This window comes from Cyprinus carpio, chromosome B6, assembly GCF_018340385.1.
Source record: "Cyprinus carpio isolate SPL01 chromosome B6, ASM1834038v1, whole genome shotgun sequence".
NCBI lineage: Eukaryota > Metazoa > Chordata > Actinopteri > Cypriniformes > Cyprinidae > Cyprinus > Cyprinus carpio.
In genome coordinates this window covers 4,366,248-4,389,340 of record NC_056602.1, presented here as the reverse complement: position 1 = coordinate 4,389,340, position 23,093 = coordinate 4,366,248, and the positions used below count along the sequence as shown (strand labels likewise).

Here is a 23,093-nt window from a genome sequence, read left to right as displayed (position 1 = left end):
ATGAAACTCCATCAGTCCACAGAACAACATCTACACAAACACATAAAGCACTGCTAATCCAGTCACCTCAATGAAGAAGGATTTGAGTTCAGTGAGGTGCTCGAATATGTTGAGAGGACAGGAGTCCAGACGGGTTCTCCTCTTCTCCAGCTCCTCCAGAGAGAGACGCATGGGATGGGGCTCCTAAAAGCACATTAACACACACACCGTCATGTTAATGCCATCTTATGATCTCCACTGAAGCTTCTTTTAATACTGTCTGTTTGTGTGCAGAAGCATTAGAGTGCCGTACCTTCAGTAACTGGCACGGTGTCTGTCCAAAATTACTGATCATGCCTTCTAGAGCCTTCCTCTCCTTCTCATCTGTGATGGCATCCAGATCAACAGCCCCTAAAACAACCACAGACAGTTTGATTTTAATGTATACAAAAAAAAACATTAAAAACTAATATACAATTTATAAACAACATACCAAATACAGTCTAAATAAACTCCAACAGGGTGACAAAAAATACTGATTTCAGATGAAATTTTCATTATGGGAGAACAAAGAGAGATCACAAAAACTGCATGAATGCATATGTATGAATGCATACATGCTTAAAACAGCCTTATAGCCTTATTATTGTATTTATACAAATTTTTGGCTTTATTATTATATTTATATCACTTTTTTACAATGAAAACACAGTTTAATTATTGTCAATTATTAATAAGTCTCAGTAATAAAATGAAGTCTTCATAAAAGAACAACATATCCACCAAAACACCTAATTAATGTTTGAAGTATGGTAGCAAAGGATATCAGCCACATCATGACTACCTTCATATGTGCAGTAGTAGAAGACATTAAGGGCCTCCACTGCAGCCGGGCCCCTCTGTTTATAGCCGAAGATCAGATCGATCCATTCATGCAGGTGGGCCGACACATACTCAGATTCCTGAGCACAGACAAATATCATCCACATCAACAAAATGGTCACATGATATGCTTCCAAACCTGCATTTCTCTAAGGATAGACCCGAGGCCATCAGTCATAATGAGAGGAATCTGCCAGGAGGAGACTGTGCTGTTCTAGTTTTGTAACCTTTCACGAAGCCATTTCTCACTGCTTCAGGCTTTAATAGGACAGAAGTGGCAAAGGAATTGAGAAGAAGTACAGAAACAGATACTGAGAGCGGGCCGTATTCAATTACACATCCCTCCCTGGAGGCTCTCTATTGAGGTCAGCGGGGAAGAGCTGTGATGAGGTCATCAGAAATGGGCTCACCAAGGCTTTGCGGTGCTTGTAGATGAAATCCTCGGGGGATTTGGCCCATTTAGGCAGGATGACATCATTTACCCTCTCTTTAGAGATCTGTAAGCGACCCAGGTCAAACCCTACAACAGTGAGAGAGAGAACGAGATGATACGATATAAAGGAGTCTGAGTGGAAGGGAATGTTACACTTTGTTGGTTCAAATGAAGTTTTTAAACATGAAGTGTCACATTCGATTTTCAACTGTTTGAAACAGTGGCCAAGCGATTTCTTTCTACTTGAAATTTAAGGTCATGAGTGTGCCTGCAAAGTTTTGACACATTAGTGTTTTAGAACAACTGTATAAATTGTTACAACTTTTGTGTGGGACATATTGACTCCCCCCATTGGTTTCTGTGCAATCTGCCAAAAATCAACACTTTGAAAAACAGCAAAGAATCAGGTGAGGAAAAACTGTAGCTTGTTAAAAACTAAAATATGAAATATATGAGAACTGGTTTGATTTTAAAACCCAAAGTTTACTAAAAAAGACGACTCGAGTTCTGACTTACCAAAGGAAAATTCACTGTTAATTTGTCAAAACTCAAACTCAAAGGATGTTAATGGTTTATGTGAACCCTCACAAGGGTTTGAGAGCCAGATGACAAAAAGCAGAGCAATTTACAAATAGCAATAAATACTACTTACACCAAGCACAAATAATGTTAGATAATATGTATACGTGCATGTGGTTATTTGCACCTTTGTGTGCAAATAGTCATTACAAGTAGTCTTGACCAAAGAGAGAGAGAATTTTTTTTTCATATCTGTCCCGCTCATTTTAAACATAAAATATGTGGGTCAAATTGACCCCTAACACAATAGAAATTAATGGAAATTATTCAGTTTCTCACATATTTTATATTTGTTTGTCTCTGAAAAGCTAAAATAGATGTTTTCACAACACAAAAGCTGTACCCAGTTTTTAAAACTGGCAATACTAGCTCAACTTATCTTTCATTTACTCACCGTCCTGGTTCTCCAAGAACTCTGGGAAGTAAAAGAATTCTGGGATGAGCTCTTTGACATCGTTGGGATTGTCCATGAGGGTTTGCCAGGTAGCAGGAATAGAGTGAAACTGACGGTCAGCACAGTCAAACCTGCCACACACAGTCAGAGCAACTTTATCCATTTAATGAAAACCCTAAATATATTCAAATATGATGGACCCATTTCACAAGACTATCATCAGCATCATAAATCCTCAAAAGTGTTTTTTTTTTTAATGTATATACATTTATAACACTGTTCTTTGTATTATATTACCTTTGCATCAAATTATAAAAAAACTCGTTTATACTAATTTTGACTGCGGTATCAGTCTCTCTCAATTGTTTTCATTTTATTAAAAGTCATAAAAAACACTATTGTGGAGAGTGTTTCTTTTGCAATTCGAGCAAATGGGAAATGCAAAAAAATATATTTGTGGCGTACTCTCCCATTCACTGTTCTTCAAGTTAACCCAACTATGACGACTTCCGCTGCTGAGAAACCCAGAAATGTGAAAAAAGTCCTTTGCCTTTGTTTAAATATCAATCAGTCAAAAGCCAATCATAACAGAGACCATTTATTTGAAGAATCTGTAAAGGTACATTAGCAAAAGCAGGCTGTTTAATTCTAAGGGACAGACTGTAAAAACTGTAATAATCCTGGCCTTTATATGAATTTTTGAGAACAATTGTTAGTTGGTTGATAAAAAAAGGACAGAATTTTAAGGCAAAAAGACAAAACCAGACGAGCAGTACCTGCCGCTCTGCAGCTGGATGTGCAGGGATGTGAAGGGTTCGACTCGAATGAGGTAATGCATGACTCCAGCGGCGTTCGAGTAGTGCGTGCCGTAGTGGAAACGGTCTATGGTGCCCGTGGGGTCCTCAAAACTCTCATATCTGCAAAATATGCATCATTTACAATCAGCTGCATTCACTGCCGTCACGAAATCAATTCAAATGTTTAAAACATTTGCTCTGTTCCTAAACCTAGTGAACTGCTTCACTGTTAAACAGGAAGCTACCTTCTAAGGGAACACCTCAAGGTGGAACCTGATAAGTGACAGAGATCACCACAGTTTTTCAGTTTTACAAGTAAAATTAAAAATGGGCTTTTGGTAAATGAAAAAAAAATTAATAAAATATATATATATATTTTAATCAGAGGTTAATGAAACTTTTCAGTGATGAACAAAGTTTGCTTATTTACAAAACTCTTCATGTTCTTCACAATGCATTCTGGGATGGTGTTATGTGTGACGGATGTATTTAGTCAATACAAGGTATTTTATAAAACTGAAATTTCACAGCCTACTATTTGGTAAATCCTTCAGATGACTAAAAATGTTGCCTAGGTGTTGTTATAGGTAACTAAAACTTACTGTACTAGCTATAATGTGTTTTTTTCTGAAGTGGAATAAAACTAAAAGGACTGAGAGAACCAGAAGAGACAGAAACACACTTCTCTCTGACGGCTTTGGCGTTCCTCTCGTTCAGCACGGCCACAGGTTTGGAGAGATCTCTGAACACCCGCGGATCGGACAGATCCAGCTCCTCGGACGTATAATCCGACAGGATCCAGGGGAACTAAAATCAGCAGAGAAAGTCAGAGAATGAGCGCTGATGTGTGGCCACATTCAAACAGAGCTCAGAGCGGCTGTGGAAGCGTCACTCACCACAGGATACTGAGCCAGGTCATTATACGTCCGTCCTGCTATGGTGTTCAACTGCATCAGGTAGTCGAAGTTCGAGATCTCCCTGTTCACCCATTTCTGATGACAGAGAGAAGGAAAAGTCAGCTCTGAACCGTCAGTGATGTACTCTATGAAACAGAGATGCTTCGTGTGTGCAGTGACCTGTGTGAGTCCAGAGGCTTTGAGCAGCTCCTGCGGTGAGTGAATGGCATGAAGAGAGAGAGAACGCAGCAGCAGCATCCGGCTGTAGACGGTGTTACGCACCTGTCAATCAAACAGAAACAACCAATCATGAGAGACTGAACAAAAGAAGGAGGGAAAGTTCAAAAATAACAACCGTGTGTATGCACAAATTTTTGTATGAAATCCACGGTTATTATAGTTGACCAAAAGCATAAAACTATTTTTGCTACTTGTTATTTTATTTCAGCTAGTTGCCAAAGCATTCAATTCAATTGATTCCTTCAGTTATTAGTGAATGAGACTCAGTGAGTGTGTTTACAAAAAACAAATATCAGCTCATTATGAAGCAGTTTTAAGAGTATGCATGCAGCATTACGTTCATATAGGAAAGAGAAAAAGAAGAAGAGAAACATGCTGTAAGATTCCTGACCTCCTTCTTGAAGTTCAGGAAGTAGTTGGTCTGGTCGATGAGAAAGATCTCCAGAGCCGAGCGCCGGAGGTTGTACCTGCGCAGGTGAATCTCTCTGATCTGAGACAGAGGCCATTTAAAGTCCTGACCTACACCTGAAAATTCAGAACATCAGTCTCAACTCTATCCTCATACATATGACCTTCACACTGCTAAATTTTACTGCACCACTTTCTCCTCACCTTCCTCTTTCTCTGTGCTGCTGTCGTAGAAGTAGATGTGTTGTGTGGTGAGCTCCAGACGACCCGGATAGACGTCTACCACCGTGACCAGCTCACAGTCCTCTGAGATCACCAGCTTCTCCTTCTGACCCGCCTCTTCAGAATCAGCCTTAGAGAACCACAGCGAGTGTTTACATATTACAAATTAATACTTTTATTCAGTGAAGATGCATTGAATTGATCAAAAGTGGCATTAAAGAGATTTAGAATTTTACAAAAAAAAATATTACATTTATACTTTCTATTCATCAAAGAATCCTGAAAAATCGTGGTTTACACAAAACTATTAAGCAGCACAACTTTTTCAATATTGATAATAATCAGAAATGTTACTTGAGCATTTCTGAAGGATCACGTAACACTAAAGACTGGAGTAATGATGCTGAACCTTCAGCTTGGATTACAGGATTTTTGGATTATTTAGAAATATATTCATATAGAAAACAGTTACTTTAAACTGCAATAATATTTCACAATATTACTGTTTTTAATGTAGTTTTCATAAAAAAAATTAAACCTATTAAATCAAAAGAAGTTTTCATGTTCTTAAAAAATATCTTACTGACCTTAAACTTTTTTTAAAACATGAAAATTGATAATGCAAAAAAAAAAAAAAACACAAACAAACAAACCAATTTAAAAATCCAAAAAAACCAACACATTTAAACAGCCATGAAATCAATAAAATTAGGGCTGGGCGATATATCTAACGATATGATCATGCGCATCTAATCAGTAAATCTGTTTCCTTGATTAGCGCTAAATCGCCATCACCTGCTTTCAAATGGAGCGGCATTTAATAGACAGAGCAGTAGTTCACTGACAAGGTTCGCAATATCGCGTTGATTATCGAAGGCGATTCATCTGGGATATGGGATAATGAACGTAAAACATTATCAAATCATCAAAATAAAACCCAAACCCCAATGGACTTTATATGTAATGAAGAAATTACAGGCGTGAATTATCATCAAATCTTTGAACTAAAATCTAATCTTTAATGGATAAAAGAACATTATTCAAGGCGTTTCAAAGAGTTTACACATCCAGTTATTAAGTAAAAGTGTGTTTCTGTATTCAGCTCCAGTGATTGGTCACTGTTCCTGTCCGTCCAAACTGAGACTCACTGATTGGCTGATGCAGGATCCTCCTCCAGGAGCTCCAGGATGTCATCCTCCAGATCACTGACCTTCACCTGCTTCACCGCCTCTAACAACAGCGACTCTGCGTTTACCTGCTGGTGCTGCACACCTGAAGTAACACACACAAAGCCAGTTATTTCCTGAAATGCCCACTACAAGATTTATAAAAGTTACAAGTGACCATTTGTAAGCGTGCATATCTTACCTAGGTTGTCTCTCAAGGCACTGGCTTCTCTATGGGGATCAAAGTTGTAATTCCGCACCAGTTTGAGTCGCATACGGGAGTAGTTCTCAGCGCTAGAGAGCTTCCAGTGCATGTCCTTCTGCTGCCTGCCAAACACAAACAGACCACATTAATTAGCACAATTCTCTCTTTGATTATATTATACATGATTTACTGGTTACTGTAGATGTATATACCTCCACCTGCACAAACAGTATCCACTCCTGGTCTCAGTGACATTTACAGACAGAAACAACACTCACTTGTCCACCCAGGGTCCTCTCTCACAGAAGAGTCCTCTGCGGGCCGCCCTCCACTGCCGGAGGATGGCGCTGTTCTGCGTGTGGATTTGTTTCAGCATGCTGTTGTACCTCAGGTTCTCCTGACGCCCTCGGCGACTGAACGGTTCCACAAACTGCTCCTGAGGGTTTTTGAGGGAAACAAAATTGTTTGTAAATTCTTCATTCAATTTGAACACTGCAGTTCAAAAGTTTTTGAAAATAAGTCTCATCTTCTAACCAAGGCTGCAGTTATTCGATAAAAAAAAAATAGAGTAAAAACTGTAATATTGTGAGATATTATTCCAAATTAAAATTTTAGCATTTTCTATTTGAACATATTTTAAAATGTGATTTATTTCTGTGATCAAAGCTGATTTTTCAGCATCATTAATCACATGATCTTCAGAAATCATTCTAATATGCTGATTTGCAGCTCAAGAAACATTTCTGATTATTATCAACGTTGAAAACTGTTGTGCTGCTTCATATTTTTGTGAAAAAAAAAAAATCTAGAAATCATTTTTTAGGATTCCTGGATGAATACAAAGTTCAGCACATCAATTTCTTTCAAAAAACATGTTACTAACCCTAAACTTTTGAACGGTGGTGTGTGTGAGTGTAGATGTTTTTGCACCTGAAAGCGTATCTTGCTCTCTCCTCTCTCTCGGTCCCTGCGGTGCAGTTTGAGCATGAACGCCTCGTAACAGTCCTTCCAGTAGAGAGCCATGTTCTCATGACCCTGACTGAACGTCTCGATCTCATATTGCTTCATGTAGGGAATAATCTGATAAAACAGATGCCCAAAATTCAGATTTACTAACTACAGTGTGCAACGAAGAGCAGAACCAACCAACCAACTACTACAATGTATTAATAGTTAAACATATCAAAAATAGAACATACGTCAGACTTCGCCCAGCTTAAAATCACAACTGTCCCCATTTAGTGTATTAATACAGGTCTTACATATTTATCCAAATAGACCCTCCACTCCGGAGAGCTGCAGTACAGCTGGAAGTCCTCAAAGAAAGACGGGCTTCCGTTGGTGTCGGGGAGGGAAGGGAGGTGCAGCTCCATGTACAGGAGTTTGTGGACTTTAGACAGGAGCGTACGGAGGAGAGGCACTAAAAACGAGTAGGTCTCCTCTGTCCGCTCCTCGCTCACAGAGCGCCTGAGGATCCCCTCCACACGACCCAGAAGATAACAGGCCTCGTCCGGAGAGTCCACCGTCTTCGTCTGCAAGATGCCATTCAATTTGGCCGTAGCCATGGCACACACCTGCCAGAACGAGGAACAATGTGAATGAACTGAAGATCTGAGTACGTTTATCATTATTACTGTAGTTCAAAAGTTTGGGGTTGGTAAGATTTTCTTAATGTTTTAAAAAGAATGCTCACCATGGCTGCTTTTATTTGATAATAAAAAAAAAAACACTGTAATACTTTCAATTTATTCCTGTAATGCAAAGCTGCATTTTAGTGTCACATGATCCTTCAGAAATCATTCTAATATGCTGATTTGCTGCTCAAGAAACATTTCTGATTATTATAAAAGTTGAGAATAGTTATCACTAAATTTCTTTGTGGAAACCACAAGATTCAAGATTCTCTGATGAACAAAGAACAGCAGTTATTTGAAATATAAAACAGTTGTGACATTACTTTACTGTCACTTTTGATAAATTTAATGCATCCTTGCTAAAACTGGCCCTAAACGGTCCTGTATATCAATACCTAATATGTGACCCTGGAGCACAAAACCATACACAAGCAACACATTTAAATTTACAAAAATATACAACAATATGAAAAGATTTTTCTTTCATGCCAAAAATCATTAGGATATTAAGCAAAGATCATGTTTTATGAAGATATTTTGCAAATTTCCTACTGTAAATATATCAAAACGTAATATGCATTGCTAAGATCTTCACTTGGACAACTTTAAAGGCGATGTATAAATCTCAATTTGAAAAAAAGTCAACCCTTATGACCCACATATGACCTTATGACCTCTCACCTGTGGGTCTTCCTGTGCCATGAACCCGAGCAGCAGCCGTAGTCCCACCTGAGACAGCTGGAGCCACTGCGTCCCGGAGGCGTACCAGACCATCAGTCCGTCCATCAGAGTCACCATCTCGTCCAGAACCTTCTCAGTCCACAGAGCGGGATTCACCAGCCCCTCAGCCTGCAGGAAGTCCTGCACCATGTGCAGAAGACGCACCGCGTTCTCCGTGTGCTGCGGCAGCGTGGCCGTCGTCGCCTCTCGGTTATCCGTTACGGCAAATTCCAGCATCCTCTCCATCAGGCTGTGGAGAAAGACATTAGAAGATGCATGAACAACTAGCTGTTCAAATCGATTCTGATGACTCAAATTTCAGCAACCAAAAGTTTGAAGCTGAAAATTAAGCTGATGCTGCATTTTGACTGTGAAAAAAGTATTTTGTGCATCACTAGTATTGAGCAGCAGTTCCACAGAAAGCACAGTGTGGATGTAGTCTGACCTGAGTTTGATGTGGTCGACGGGCAGCAGCAGCTCGTTGGCAGTGCCCAGTTTGGTGAGAGCGGAGAACACCTGACCTCTCTCCAGCCAGGCAGCATCATCTGACCCCTCCACCCCTCTCCACATCACACACAACACAATCTCCAACAGCAGACGCGAGAACTCCTCCTCCGCACGCTGGGCGGCAAGACAAGACAGAAGCTTAAATCAACAAATCACTTCAAAAGACTGACTACAAATGAATAGATATTGGCTCTGGATAATAATAGTATTTTTGAGGTAACTAAATACTATTAGTAATATATAAACTATAACATATATAAACTATTATATTCAAAACAATGGTATTTTGGTGGAAACTAAATACTATATTATACCTACTTGCATGGGACACAATTATAAATATATTAGTAAAATATAAACTATTATATTCAGTGCTATAGACACTACCTTTAAAACTGTTTGGGGATGGAATGATTTTTTCTTTTTAAATAAAACTCTGATATGCTCACCAAGGGCTGCATTGATCTGATCAAAATACAGCAAAAGCTGTGATTTTTTTATAAAGCTTTTCTAAAATGGTTACAGTAGCAATATGATAACAACAACAACAATATTTCATAAAACAATATTTTAACAACTAAAATATTTTTAATAAAACATGAAGTGAATTAATATTAATAAATCAAAATACACAACTATTCCGGCAAGTAAATTAGTCAATTACCACTTAAAAACTGGCATTAAAAAAGCCACATTAATACTGGTCACAGATAATAAGCATTTTACAACACATATAATAAGCATCATACAAAAACTCTAAATTAAACCCATCTATAAATTCTATTTTAAACCTTCATTATAGTACTATATATAGTAGAAAATAATTAGTACGAGGAAGTGATAAATGTCACTGCCTGTTCCACTGAAACACACATCAGATCTTCGGTCTCACCTCACTGTTAAAAGACTCTCCCAGGGACACATTGTCACTAAACAGGAAGCTGTCATCATTCAGAGAGGAAGCTCCTGGGAAGGGCTTTGCATTCTCCAGAGGAGACGGTGTGCTCGGCATGCTGCCCGGAGTCTGACTGCCGCTGTCCCCGTGATCAGACAGGTCCAAACTCAAGACCCCAGCTTTCCCCAGGTTCCCGCCCCAGACTTTGGGTGTCGGCGCGTCCCCTGGTGTTTCGGAGAGAGACATCAGCTCTCCGTTGTCCAGGCTGTCTATGGACCTGCTGTCTGAGGCACTGTCTCGCTCCTCAAGCCTGTCTCCCAGAGTCCTGCGCTCCAGAGGAGGCTCCAGGCGGTTTCCTCCGCTGCTGCGGCTCAGCTCGAAACTCCCCAGGCTACCCGCGTCACCACGGCCCGAACCAGAACCTCCGTCGCTCCCGGGGCTCCGGACAAACAGACTCATTAGAGTGCCCTGCCAACACGTCTGCCTGGAGATCTGCAGCGCTGCTAACTGCTGAGACTGCAGCAGCGCATACAGCTGCAGGGAATAAGAGAAGGATATATAGGCTGAAAACATGACAGCACATAATTTCATTTAGTGCACAGTTAAGGGTTTTTTTTTTTTTTTTTGCAAACACTATTTTATATTAATTAAAGAGAAAGTTCATCCAAAATTGAAAATTATGTCTCATGTATGCAAGATATGAAAAAAAATTTAATAATAAAAGTGACACTTTTCCTTTCTGAGCTACTCCTTAAAAAATATGTTTTACCAAGATTTTTTTGTTAGCACTAATAACTGTGGTGTATTCGTGTGATAAATGCTCTCACCCTCTTGCATACAGTCAGGCGAATGCTGGGTCCGGCTTTATGGGTCAGCAGAACCACAGCCATCAGATCTTTATAGTTTATGACAGTATCTAGAGGACAAAGAGATTACAAAAAGGAGGGTTTATGGAAAAACATTCACAAATTCAGCGTGGCCTCATCAATGAATGGTGTTTTAATATATGCTTAATTAAAACTAAATAATTTTTGTTACCTGAAATAAAATAAAATAAAATAAAATATAAAAAACATACAATATAAATATTATACTAACGTAATAAAAAAACAACAACATTTATTTAGATTTAGATTAATTTAAATTTTCAAGGCCACATTTTTTTTACTCTTGATGTACTAAAATACCTGAAACTGAAATAAAATTAATAAAAACTACATTAAAAAAAGAATAAAAATAACAAAAATTCACAAACTACATAGAAATAAAAAACAATTCAAATACTAATAAAATTTTATAAAAACTAGTATCTTAATGATACTGAAATTACATGTGTTTTTTTTCAGCTGATATTCTACATTTTGCATTTGTTTTGAAAATATGTAATTTTTATTCTACATTTTGCATTTGTTTTGAAAATATGTAATTTTTTTCATATTTTTTATATATATATATATATGTGTGTGTGTGTTTTTTTTCAGCTGATATTCTACATTTTGCATTTGTTTTGAAAATATGTAATTTTTTTCATATTTTTTTCCACCATTTTGATTTCCACCAAAATCCTTATAAATATATCATTATATATATTATATAAAATTCTCACTCAAAACTCAGTTGGTAAGCAAACAGTTTCGGCTCCCCTTGACTTCTATTGTACGGACAAAAAAATAAAATGGAAGTCAGTGGAAACATGAAATTGTTTGGTTACCAACATACTTCAAAAAAATTCTTATTTTATGTTCCCCAGAAGAGAGCAACTCATACACGTTTGAATAAATGATAACAGAATTTTCATATTTGGCGGGACTCTGCCTTTAACAGTGTACTGTATGTGCTGAGTTCTCATCAGACTGACCAGTAGACAGCACTTGGTGAAGGAGGCACTTGATGAGGGTGGAGGTGAGGTGCAGGTCTGAGAACAGCAGACTGAGGCCAGAGTACCCCACGTCCCTCAAGCGCAACCTCTGCTTGCTCTTCTCATACACACGGTCACACTTCAGCATCCGCTCAAACAGCTGCAGGAACACACAACAACATTCAGTCTAATAACACATGCATTTGACAAAGATTCGACATTTCATTTCATTTCAATCCAGTGGTGTGGATTATTGTAATGTTTTTAATCAGCTGTTTGGACTCTCGTTCTGAAGGCACCCATTCACGACAGAGGATCCATTGGTGAGCAAGTGATGCAATGCTATATTCTCCAAATCTGTCCCCATGAAGAAACAAACTCATCTACATCTTGAATGTCCCGAGGGTGAGGACATTTTCAGCAAATTCTAATTTTTATGCAAACGATTCCTTAAAGTTCAGATCTCTATCTGACGGAGGTTGCTTTAGAGAAGCTGCTCAGAGTATGAAGTGCACCTTGAAGACGAGCTCTCGGAGTCGGTCGGAGTGTTTGTTGTTGAGCAGCAGAGCGTAGCAGGAGTCGGCCGCTCCCGGTTCAAACAGCAGCAGGAAGAGCTGGTCCCGCGCCACGCTGGTCTGCAGCAGAGTCAGCAGCAGCTCCAGGATCCCACACAGCTGCAACAGCACAGGCACTGACTTCAATTCCATGTTTAGTTACAGTAAGGTTTATTGCTAATAAGTGATAAGAGCAGGAGAAACCGGAAGAGACTGCGATTAAATGAATTGGCAGGGCAGTAAATCCAGTTTGCGGTTAAGCGCATTGAGGTTTAGGAATAATTAAAATGAAGAAAGACAGAGGATGTTTGCTCTACTGATTAGAAAGGGCAAATCAATAGCAATAAAGGAGAGTGCTTCTTTCCTAGACACACACACACACACACTCAGTGTTACCTTATCACCATACAGAATGTGCAAAATGGCACGTTTTCAAAAAATAAAAATAAAAATAAACCAGGACAGTAATCTTTCTTTCGTATAATGTTACAAAATATTTATATTTCTAATACAGGTCAATCAAACAAACCTTAAAACTGTATCAAGGTTTCCAAAAAATAACAAATATAAAAAAATGATGCCGCACTGTTTTCAACACTGATAATAATCAGAAATGTTTCTTGAGCAGCAAATCAGCATATTAAGATCATTACTGAAGAATCATGTGACACTAAAGACTGGAGCAATGATGCTGAAAAAAAATTCACAGCAGTAAATTATGAGAAACTGCATATTCCTCTTCTCACCTGTTCCTCGTCTCCAATGGCAGCGATGTATCCCAGAATGCTCTGGATCTCCTCTTGGGTGGTTCCCTTGCTGACGTAATACTTCAGAAGGCCACAGAGAGAAGCTCTGATTGTCTTGATGTCGTCCTCACTCAGATCTGCATCTTTACTTCCAGAACTAGAAAGGACAGAGAGAACAGATTTGATGGAGACTGACTTGATGGAGAGAGAACAGCTGTGAGGTGATAAATGTAGTCTTACCCATAGTAAAGGCGAACTGTGTCCAGCAGGAACTGCACTCCATATTTCTTCCTGAACTGCTTCCTGCTGTCTTTGATGACGGTGGACATGTACTGGATGTGACCCACCATGAAAAACACATCAAGATCAGAGCAAAAGTGTTAGAGTCCCAAAAAACTGGGAGAGTGAACAGAGCACTCTGGAAGGATTTTTCCCATTTATTTTCTTCACAGGGATTTCAGAGTTTGGAAATCTGTCTTCCAGATTATGCGTGGTCCAGAGATTTACATGATTAAAAAAAAATTAATAATAATAATAATTTGAAATAACTTGATGTTTCTACAAAATAATATATTTGTATTTTCTTTAATATAATATAATATAATATAATATAATATAATATAATATAATATAATATAATATAATATAATATAATATAATATATAGCAACCCCAGAGCTAATGGTTATGGAGGACTAGGAGTGACACTTAAAAATAAAATTACTTATTTAACATTTTAAATTATTATTTTATAATAATGTAATTTAGTTATCAATTATCAATTATGAGTAATCAATTTAATAATTCAAACATTAAAATTAAAAAAGTTAAATAAAATTATTGCATGAACAAATTAACAGACCATTAAAACTTTAACTTAATTTATTTTTTTAAATGTAGTTAAAATAATGAAACTATACATTAAAGAAATAACTGAAATTTAAAAAAAGACATGTACACATAAATACTGCATAAAACACTACTCGATGTGTTTTAAAACGTAAATTAATAAAACCATAAAGAAAATTATTAAATCATTTTTATATGCACAAATAAAAAACAAATTTGCTTATTTATTCATTTGTCAATCGAATAATATTAAATAAATAAATACAATTTTGCTATGTAGAAAATGAATGAGATTTTTACTTCCACAACCCAACTGTTGCTCTCTACAATCAGAAACCATTCAAACATTCAACAGAAATAATGACAATCGGTTTGTGTAACAAAAGCATGCATGAACAAAACTGTTTGCTTGTTTAAATAAACATAAATGCAGCATGAATAAATCTTCCAAGCACACACACACACACACACACACACACGCGCAGACTGACCGATGCGCAGTGGGAAATCTCCTTGGTTCCAGATGCTGAAGTTGAAGAGCAGGTGTGTGTGGAGCTGCTGCAGGAGCTGCGAGTTCTTCTCATACGTCATCTGCTCAGTCAACAGCTGAACCGCCACCAGCACGCTCACGTCCACCAGGAACGCTGGCAGCTGCACACACACACACACACAGAAACCCACAGCGAATCAAGACATACACAGTGAAGGACTGAGGAACCAAAGGAAAGAGAACTATGGGTACCTTCTGCAGCAGAGCTCCTAACGTGGCCACAGCGTGGGAGTGCAGAAGGGTTTCCTGGTTTATGGGATGCCTCTGCAGGAAATGCTTGATCACCAGCAAGAACGTCGCCACCAGATTCTTCTCCAGTCTGGCCTCTGATTAATAAATGTTCACAAACATCATATCGCAACATTATTAAGCCATAAAGAGGCAGGCAGGGACATCTTTAAGATGCAAAAGATCAGTCACACAACAAGCAAATAACATGGCTATTGTAGCATTATTGATATATTATTTATTCATATTTTTAATTAGCTATTACATTTATATTTTGACTTTTCATATTAATTTTAGTTTTAGTAATTTTATGTGCTTTTGTCTTTTTTACTATTTACATATTTACTATGTTTCTACTTCAATTATATTTATTTCCGTTTTACTAACGTTAATACTTTATAAAGTAATAATAATTTAAACCTTTTAAAAATTTTTTAGAGTTTGACATTTAATTTTTTTTATTTTAGCTTTATTTCTATTCATGCAAATAATTTTAAGTCATAAAATGAATCATAAATACAGAAAAGGAGCAGACGATGAGACCCTTGAGATGCAAAAGTTTTCTATATCTTTTTATATTTTAAATTTTTTCGCTTTTGTTATGTGCTTTTGTCATTTTTACTATTTTTATATTTCTGTTTCACTTTAATTTATATTTATTTTAGTTTTAGTGACTTCAGTAATGAAACTTTTTTAGTGATTAAATTTAAATTTAAAAAATAAAAAAGATTTTTTTATAATATTTCTTTTTTATGTAATATTAATATTTTATTTCAGCATTATTTCTATCTGTTTTAGTTACTTATCGAGAGCGTGTGCTCACCTGACGCTCTGTTTGAGGGCAGTATGACCCAGTCTCCATCAGCGGGTGTGGCTGAGTCAGGGGTGATGAACTCTGACCCCGAGGGGTCCACGTGATGCAAATCAGGGGTTAACAAAGTCAACTGTTCCAAGATTGGAAGCAACACAGGAAGCCCTCCAACACAGTTGATCATGTCCTACAAATGATGAGAGAGCTTGTCAGCAGATGTTTAAGGAGAAGAAGAAGAACTGAAAACACACTTGGACGGATTACAACAGTCAGGAGGGGAAACATACTTTGATATCCCAGTTGACCACTTTATTTCCCGTCAGTCGACCGTGGAGCATATTAGGGGACAAATCCAGACAAATTGGGTTCCTACATGCCTGTACATGCAAAAGGACAGTGATCAGTCATGTACATGTTAAAAAAAGTTATTTTGCAAATTTATGATGTTACAGAGAAAATACATAAATGATGTTTATTTTTAATTTCGGCCACTTGTGTGTCTCAGTAGTTGATTTTTATTCAAACAAACAGACAACAACTTTTTAGCATGCCTTAATCATTTACATACAACACCGTTTAAAAGTTTGGGGTCGGTAAAATGTTTTAATGTTTTTAGAAGAAGTCTCTTCTGCTCACCAAGGCTACATTTATTTGATCAAAATACAGTAAAAACCATAAATATTGTGAAATATTATTACAACTAAAAATTATTATTTTCTATTTGACTAGATTTTTTAAATGTAATTTATTTCTGTGACCAAAGTTGAATTTTCAGCATCATTACTCCAGTCTTCAGTGTCACATGATCTTCAGAAATCATTCTAATTTGCTGATTTGCTGCTCAAGAAATATTTCTTATTATTATCAATGTTCAAAATAGTTGTGCTGCTTTTTTAAACGATCCTTAGATGAATGGAAAGTTTAAAAGAACAGCACTGATTTGAAACAGAAAACTTTCGTAACAATACAAATAAATTTATATTTTAACATTTTAATGCATCTTTGCTGAATAAGTATGAATTACAGACATCAAACTTTTAAATGGTACTATATTCTACTTTTTAAAAGCCTTATGCATAGAAAATCTAACATAAACATCTGAATTATTACATGTAGAACTATAAACATGACAAAATAATCTGAAATAATCACAATCTATTTCATATTAATTGTAAAATATTAGTCATATGTTGATTGAAATGTTGCTTTATCACTCAATTGTGGTGTCAAGTTTCAAGTTATTGTTTTTTCCACAAGTAATTAACTAAGGCAACAGTGATATGAGACAAGATGTCAAAAGAAGGTTGAGAAAAAAAAAAAAAAAAATATATAAATATAAATATATATATATATATATATATATATAAAAATATATAAAAATATCTATATATAATATATAAATCCATTAAGGTAAATATAAGATTATTGTGCATGATTTCATATAGGCAGCTCACCTTTGGAGAATAGTGTAGCAGAAGTTTGGGCGCCAGGTCTCCGAGTTCAGCCTCTTGACTTTTAAAGGGAGAAATACAGTTTGGTCCTGTGCTACAGAGGGCTTTGACGTGACTGGCTTGGAGGGGCTCGTGGAAGACCATGACACTTCCCAGCTGGCCTTGCAGTGAGGTGGGACTCCCCCACTCGCTGTCCTGAGTCCCGGCAGAAATCAGTTTGGTGACAGACTCAGGTTTGGTCCCTAGCAGGCCTCCCCAGCCCGGGAGGATAGCGCCAAATGACGAGCGTCCGGAGGGATTGCCACCGGAAAACGGAGGATCTGGGATCTGAGAGGGAGGAGGCGTCGTGGTGCGGTGACCCGCTGAACCGATACAGCATGACGTGAAGGCCTGAGAGAGAGAGATACACACAACACACATAAAAGACTTGACCGGACTGACACAGGGAGCTTTGGGTGGGTTTTAAGGTGCATATAAAGGGTTGTTTCTCTCACCTCAGTCATGGTCGGGTATTTTAAAGGTGCTGATAGTTTCTGCTGTCCATCCACAAAGATGTAGACCAGACTCTGGCCAAACGGCCTCTTCCCCGGCACGTGAACCACACCAATACTGTGCTAAAGGTCAAACACAAACCAGACATCAATTCATCCATGGTATAGAAATACAAGTACAAGTACGAACTCTTCTTTGGTCATGTGACTCACCCAGAGCGAATCGCAGAAGCAGTAGTCAGGCAGCATGACAGTGACGTATTCTTTCTTAGTGCACACGGCAACCACAAGCACTCCGGCTGAACTGATAAAGGCCTCGAACCCGGTGCCGCCCGGGGTGAAAAAACTACACAAAAACACACAAAACAATAAACCAGTCCTCATAGCCATCATAGTACAAATAAATTATATACTACAACTAGAAGGTGGACACACACACACAATGGACACCAAAAATTAAAAACACTTTTTTTTAAATAAAAATAAATAAAAAATGTTTAAGAAGCTAGAAAAATAAAAAAATAAACAACATCAAGAATAAATCAAACAACTAAAAACAAAATAATCCAAAAACACAAACAGATGAATAAATAAAAAATAGGGCACACAAAACACACAAACTTGTGCTTTTAAAAATTCACCCCTATTCTTCATATCAAAAAATATATTATACAAAATTTAAAAAATATTTGTAATGATTGTATTGTATAAATTTTTTTCTCAAATGTACTTACATTCATTAAAAAAATGTTAAAATAATTAAAAAAAAACATATCTTGGTGCTAAAATACTACCATTCACAAGTAAATTGATACTTTTATTCAGAAAGGCTACATTACAACTGATCATCAGTGATGGTAAAGACACAATATTTCTATTTTAAATTAATAAATATAATTTTTAAACTTTCTATTCATTAAATATTGTATTTGTGTGTATTATGGTTTTCACAAAAAACTAAAGTTTTCAAAAACTGTTTTCAATACTGATAATAATAATGTTTTTTTCAGCAGCAAATCATCATATTAGAATGATTTCTGAAGATCATGTGACACTGAAGACTGGAGTAATGATGCTTAAAATACAGCTTTGCATCACAGGTTTCAAATTCATTTTACAAAATAAAAATATAAAACATTTATTACAAAAATATTACTGTAATATAAATATAGCCTTGGTGAGCACAAGACACTTCATAAACAAACATTATTGAAAAAAAATATTAAAAGACTGAATAAAAGCCTGAAAAACTGATTTTAACAAAACTTGCGGTTGTGTATATAATTAAAATATAAAAGCCTGAAAAACTGATTTTTTTCCTCCCTCCTTTACCACAGTGAATAAAAGCCTGAAAAACTGATTTTTTTCCTTCATCCTTTCCCACCAAAAATCACCTTCACACCAATCTCTTTTATTTCCATTCTCACCTATACAGCTGCTTCCTCTTCTCTCCTTTACTGGGTGGGCCCAGCTGATCTTGGTCCAATGACAGCCAAGCAAAGAAGCTGAAGGCGGAGCCTGGCCAACGGAGGATAGTCGGCACGGCGATGCCAGCCATGGGCGGTGACAGATCAAAGTACTGCATGGCGCTCTCCAGGCCCTGTTTGCGCACCATCCCCAGGAGCGCCCGCAGCACCGGTCCCACATACGGGTGAGCGCCGCCCGGCTCGTCCTGACGCAGGAGTCTCAGCAGATTCTGGAGCTCAGAGGAACTCAGCGACTGGCTGCCTAAAGATCCCAGCAGGCCCACCAGACTCTCGGCACAGGCCCGGTGCAGCCGCTCGTGTCTCTCCAGAGCCGACAGCACTCTGGCAGTCATGCAGGAGTTGACGCAGGTGGCTCGCGTGTGCCGGTTCAGACCGCAGATGCGCCGGAGCCAGTCGGCAGTGAAGATCTGCAGCTCGGCAGAGTCCAGCTCTGGAAGCCACTGGATCAGGAGCAGGAGAGGCTCCACGTTACTGATGCCCAGGAGACCCACAGACGAATGCTCACCCTCAACAGCCTGCAGGAAGACAGCGATGAAAAGAGAGAAAGTGAGACAGCTCTGTTCCAAACATAGTGCACTGCCCACATAGGTCAGAGAGAATTTAAAGTTAGGTCAGATCACTCAAGACAGATGTGAATACTAAGTGTAAGCATCGATTGTCTTCTTTTTAACTGCATCAAACAACAACAGCTATTGAATTCAACTGAAACGACACTGAACTGACTTGAGATGAGTAATGACACTTTTTAGAGCAGAATTTGAACTTGTCTTATATTTATGGAAGCCCGTTTCCGCCACTGAATAAAAAAAATTAAAAAAAAGGTAATTGCGACTTTTTTCCTCACAAGCGCGAGTTTAAATCTCAGAATTGCATCCTATAAAATCACAATTCTGACTTTTTTTTGGAATTGTGAGATACAGTATAATCTCACAATTGCGAGTTATGAAGTTAGAAATGCAAGATATAGAAGTCAGAACTGCGTTGATAGGCTATAAATTTTGCAACTGCGAGAAAGTCAGAATCGCAGGATATAAACTCACAATTCTGACTTTTTTTCTCATAATTGCAAGTTTATATCTCACAATTCTGACTTTATAACTGGAAACTGTGATTTCATTTCATGCAATTCTGAGAAAAAAGTCAGAATTGCGAGATGTAAACTCACAATTGTGAGAAAAAAAGTCAGAACTGTGAGATAAAAAGACGCAATTACCTTTTTTATTCTTTTATTCAGTGGTGGAAATGGGCTTCCATACATATTTGATGCACTCTGCATCATGTGATTCAGTTTTTTTTACTGTTTTGTTTTTAACGTTGAAGCTGATTTGAAACAATCTGTATGTATAAAGCGATATAGAAAAAAAAGGGGTGTTGACTTGAGAAAAAAAATGGGGAAGATACCATCATGTGACTGACTCACAGGAAGTGTTCAACTCACCATGTTCATGAGTTCCTTCAGCAGGTGTCTGGACGGTTGACCCAGTGACACCAACACCTCATACAGGTGAGTGTAGCCAATCCGCTCCTTAAACACTTCCTACAAGGGAACGAGGCCGTTTTATTTACTATAAATAGTTCAATTACTAGTTCAAGAGCTCTATCACTAGTCTCATGTACTAAAAGAATTAGCATTAAAACATGCATTGGAAATATGATTTGAAATAAAGCAAAAATAATTGGAGTATGCTTTAAAAGTAAATTCAATTTCAGGCTTTCTACTCCAAAATGTCACATTTAATTCAATCAAATTATTGTGAAATTAATTGTGAAATTTGCCAGCAATTTCTGAGTGAAAATTCTAAAGTTTCTTAAATCATTTCTGTCATAATTTGGAACCAATCAGAAAAGATTCTACTGGTTATTAAAAATATATATATTACATGAATTTTCAATGATTTTTCCAGGCCTAAAAATTATTTTAAAATTCTCTTATATTTCCATGTTTTCCAATGGAAATTATTTCCTAAAGGTCCCTTTTGTTCTACAGCCAATTATAACAGTCTGATGAGAAGTATGTACAACCACACTACCATTCAAAAGTTTGGGAGAAGTAAGATTTTAATTATTTTTTTGAAAGAAATTAATACTTGCATTAAATTGATCCAAAATCAAAAGGGACAGTAACAACATTTATAATGTTACATATGATTTGTGTCAAACATATTATGTTTTTTTTATTCATCAAAAAATCCTGAATAAAATATGATTTCACAAAAAAATTAATCAGAACAATTGTTTTCAACATTGATAAAAAGAATAAATATTTCTTGAGCAGCAAATCAGTATATTAAAATGATTTCTAAAGGATCATGTGTCACTGAAGACTGGAGTAATGATGCTGAAAATTCAGCTTTGCATCACAGGAATAAATTACATTTTAAAATATATTACAATAGAAACTTTATATTTGACAATATTACTGTTTTTAATGTATTTTGATCAAATTAATGCAGCCTTGGCTAGCAGAACAGACTAAAACATTAAAAAATGTAGTGAACTTTTGAATGATAATCTATATGTTTATTTTTTTATGTAATAATCCTATTATAAAACTTCACTTTAGGCCCATTTCAGATAGGGACCCTGTACACAAACTCTAATGATGGATCCTTTGATTATAACAAACCTTTGCAGCAGGCGACTTGTGCATCACTGTCGTGAGAGTTTTGATCGTTGCCACGGCAAGAGAGTCAAGCCTCCCTTGGAACACCTGATTGGAGGAAAACACAGTCAATCAAGAGATCCAGCCAATGGCTGAAGACTCAGAAGTACAGCATGAGGCCTGTTCTATTCCTGCCCTATCTGTTCACTTTGCCATGCAAATGATGAGTGATAAGCCATGACTAATGGCAAATATTTTACAACAGAACCATGCATACATGAAAAGGCAGGAATAGAATCAGACACTGGGTGAAAAAAAAGGTTTAAAAAAAGCTGATTAACAGAGCGAAACTGCCTCTGATATACACAATACCAAAACAAAAAACCCAACACCAAAAACCAAAAAAACAAAAACAACACCAACCAATACACAGAATACACACACTTCATATACACACACAGAGAACGTATACCCTCCACAACCCCAAAAATCTGTCCAGCCACACCGTGTCATGAGTCTCCTGACTGCGAAAATCACATAACATTCAATCTGCCATTGCAACTGACTAGTTCATTAGGTATAAGAATACGACAAAGACTGGCTGGAGAGTGACGCAGCAAATAAACAGAATAAGACATGAAATCAAGGAGGTACTTCTGTACAGCGTAAAGCACACAGCTACGGGCTGCTGAAGTCACAGCATTCCAACCCTGTTACCAAAGCACCAGAGGACAGGCGGAGGGGGAACGGGAGGGAAACAAGCAAAGCAAAATAGATCAAATGAGATGATTATTGAAAGCATGAGTGAGGAAATAAACTAATGACCACTCCATTACAAGCTTCTACATTCACAGCACTTTACATGAAGAAATGGAGCGATAACTTTTCTGCTTCTGCAACGAGGAAGCATTGAATGGCTCATGAAACAGGGCTGGTCACTTATGGTGTCAGTTTATTTGGATATGATACTCTGTGCTGTCACGGTGCAAATGCAAATGCATGCAAGTATGAGTGGGTTATATAAGCAAAAATGAACCATTTTAAATACTGTATGACATTTATTATATATTGTTAAATATCGTTGTCAGTGAGTCAATATAAATGTTATGGAAAATTGACCTAAAAAAAATAAATAAATTTAAATGTGAAACTAGTGATAGGCCAATATTTTAGCCAATATTAGACTATAATGAGAATATCAGTATATGCCAATATCCATATTCGGTTGGTTGATTAACATAACAGGAAAACATTAAAAAAAATATTTCAAAAATTCTAATTAAGTTTAATTTCAACAAATTCATGTACGCTATTTTCCATTATTATATTGAATTTTTTATGTTTTATTATTTGTTATATTAGTACTTTATAATATATTCATTATTATCTAAATTTATATAATAAATGGAATGTTCAATATATATTATTGCATGTATGCATATTATTCACTTATTACTTCATATATATATATATATATTTTACTTAAAATTTAAATGTATGTATTATTACT

At 36.9% G+C, this 23,093-nt stretch overlaps 1 protein-coding gene across 4 annotated transcripts in view; it reads right to left on the bottom strand.

Annotated features, from left to right (window-relative positions):
- Positions 1 to 23,093, bottom strand: part of nbeal1 (neurobeachin-like 1) — a 52,931-nt gene that overhangs the window by 8,442 nt on the left and 21,396 nt on the right. For all 4 annotated transcript variants that reach the window (XM_042725380.1, XM_042725381.1, XM_042725383.1 and 1 more), the window contains 34 exons: positions 21,608 to 21,691; positions 20,420 to 20,518; positions 18,922 to 19,496; positions 17,708 to 17,840; positions 17,498 to 17,617; positions 17,007 to 17,393; positions 15,840 to 15,929; positions 15,565 to 15,739; positions 14,706 to 14,839; positions 14,455 to 14,614; positions 13,356 to 13,458; positions 13,116 to 13,272; positions 12,331 to 12,489; positions 11,816 to 11,975; positions 10,785 to 10,873; positions 9,955 to 10,491; positions 9,001 to 9,176; positions 8,517 to 8,805; positions 7,464 to 7,775; positions 7,132 to 7,281; positions 6,480 to 6,637; positions 6,199 to 6,323; positions 5,979 to 6,102; positions 4,813 to 4,961; positions 4,592 to 4,725; positions 4,141 to 4,242; positions 3,961 to 4,056; positions 3,747 to 3,871; positions 3,044 to 3,184; positions 2,268 to 2,398; positions 1,272 to 1,381; positions 824 to 941; positions 293 to 390; positions 67 to 183 (listed from right to left, as the gene is read on the bottom strand). In XM_042725380.1, coding sequence (XP_042581314.1) covers positions 67 to 183; positions 293 to 390; positions 824 to 941; positions 1,272 to 1,381; positions 2,268 to 2,398; positions 3,044 to 3,184; positions 3,747 to 3,871; positions 3,961 to 4,056; positions 4,141 to 4,242; positions 4,592 to 4,725; positions 4,813 to 4,961; positions 5,979 to 6,102; positions 6,199 to 6,323; positions 6,480 to 6,637; positions 7,132 to 7,281; positions 7,464 to 7,775; positions 8,517 to 8,805; positions 9,001 to 9,176; positions 9,955 to 10,491; positions 10,785 to 10,873; positions 11,816 to 11,975; positions 12,331 to 12,489; positions 13,116 to 13,272; positions 13,356 to 13,458; positions 14,455 to 14,614; positions 14,706 to 14,839; positions 15,565 to 15,739; positions 15,840 to 15,929; positions 17,007 to 17,393; positions 17,498 to 17,617; positions 17,708 to 17,840; positions 18,922 to 19,496; positions 20,420 to 20,518; positions 21,608 to 21,691 — 5,817 coding nt within the window. The remainder of the gene's footprint in view (positions 1 to 66; positions 184 to 292; positions 391 to 823; positions 942 to 1,271; positions 1,382 to 2,267; positions 2,399 to 3,043; positions 3,185 to 3,746; positions 3,872 to 3,960; positions 4,057 to 4,140; positions 4,243 to 4,591; positions 4,726 to 4,812; positions 4,962 to 5,978; positions 6,103 to 6,198; positions 6,324 to 6,479; positions 6,638 to 7,131; positions 7,282 to 7,463; positions 7,776 to 8,516; positions 8,806 to 9,000; positions 9,177 to 9,954; positions 10,492 to 10,784; positions 10,874 to 11,815; positions 11,976 to 12,330; positions 12,490 to 13,115; positions 13,273 to 13,355; positions 13,459 to 14,454; positions 14,615 to 14,705; positions 14,840 to 15,564; positions 15,740 to 15,839; positions 15,930 to 17,006; positions 17,394 to 17,497; positions 17,618 to 17,707; positions 17,841 to 18,921; positions 19,497 to 20,419; positions 20,519 to 21,607; positions 21,692 to 23,093) is intronic.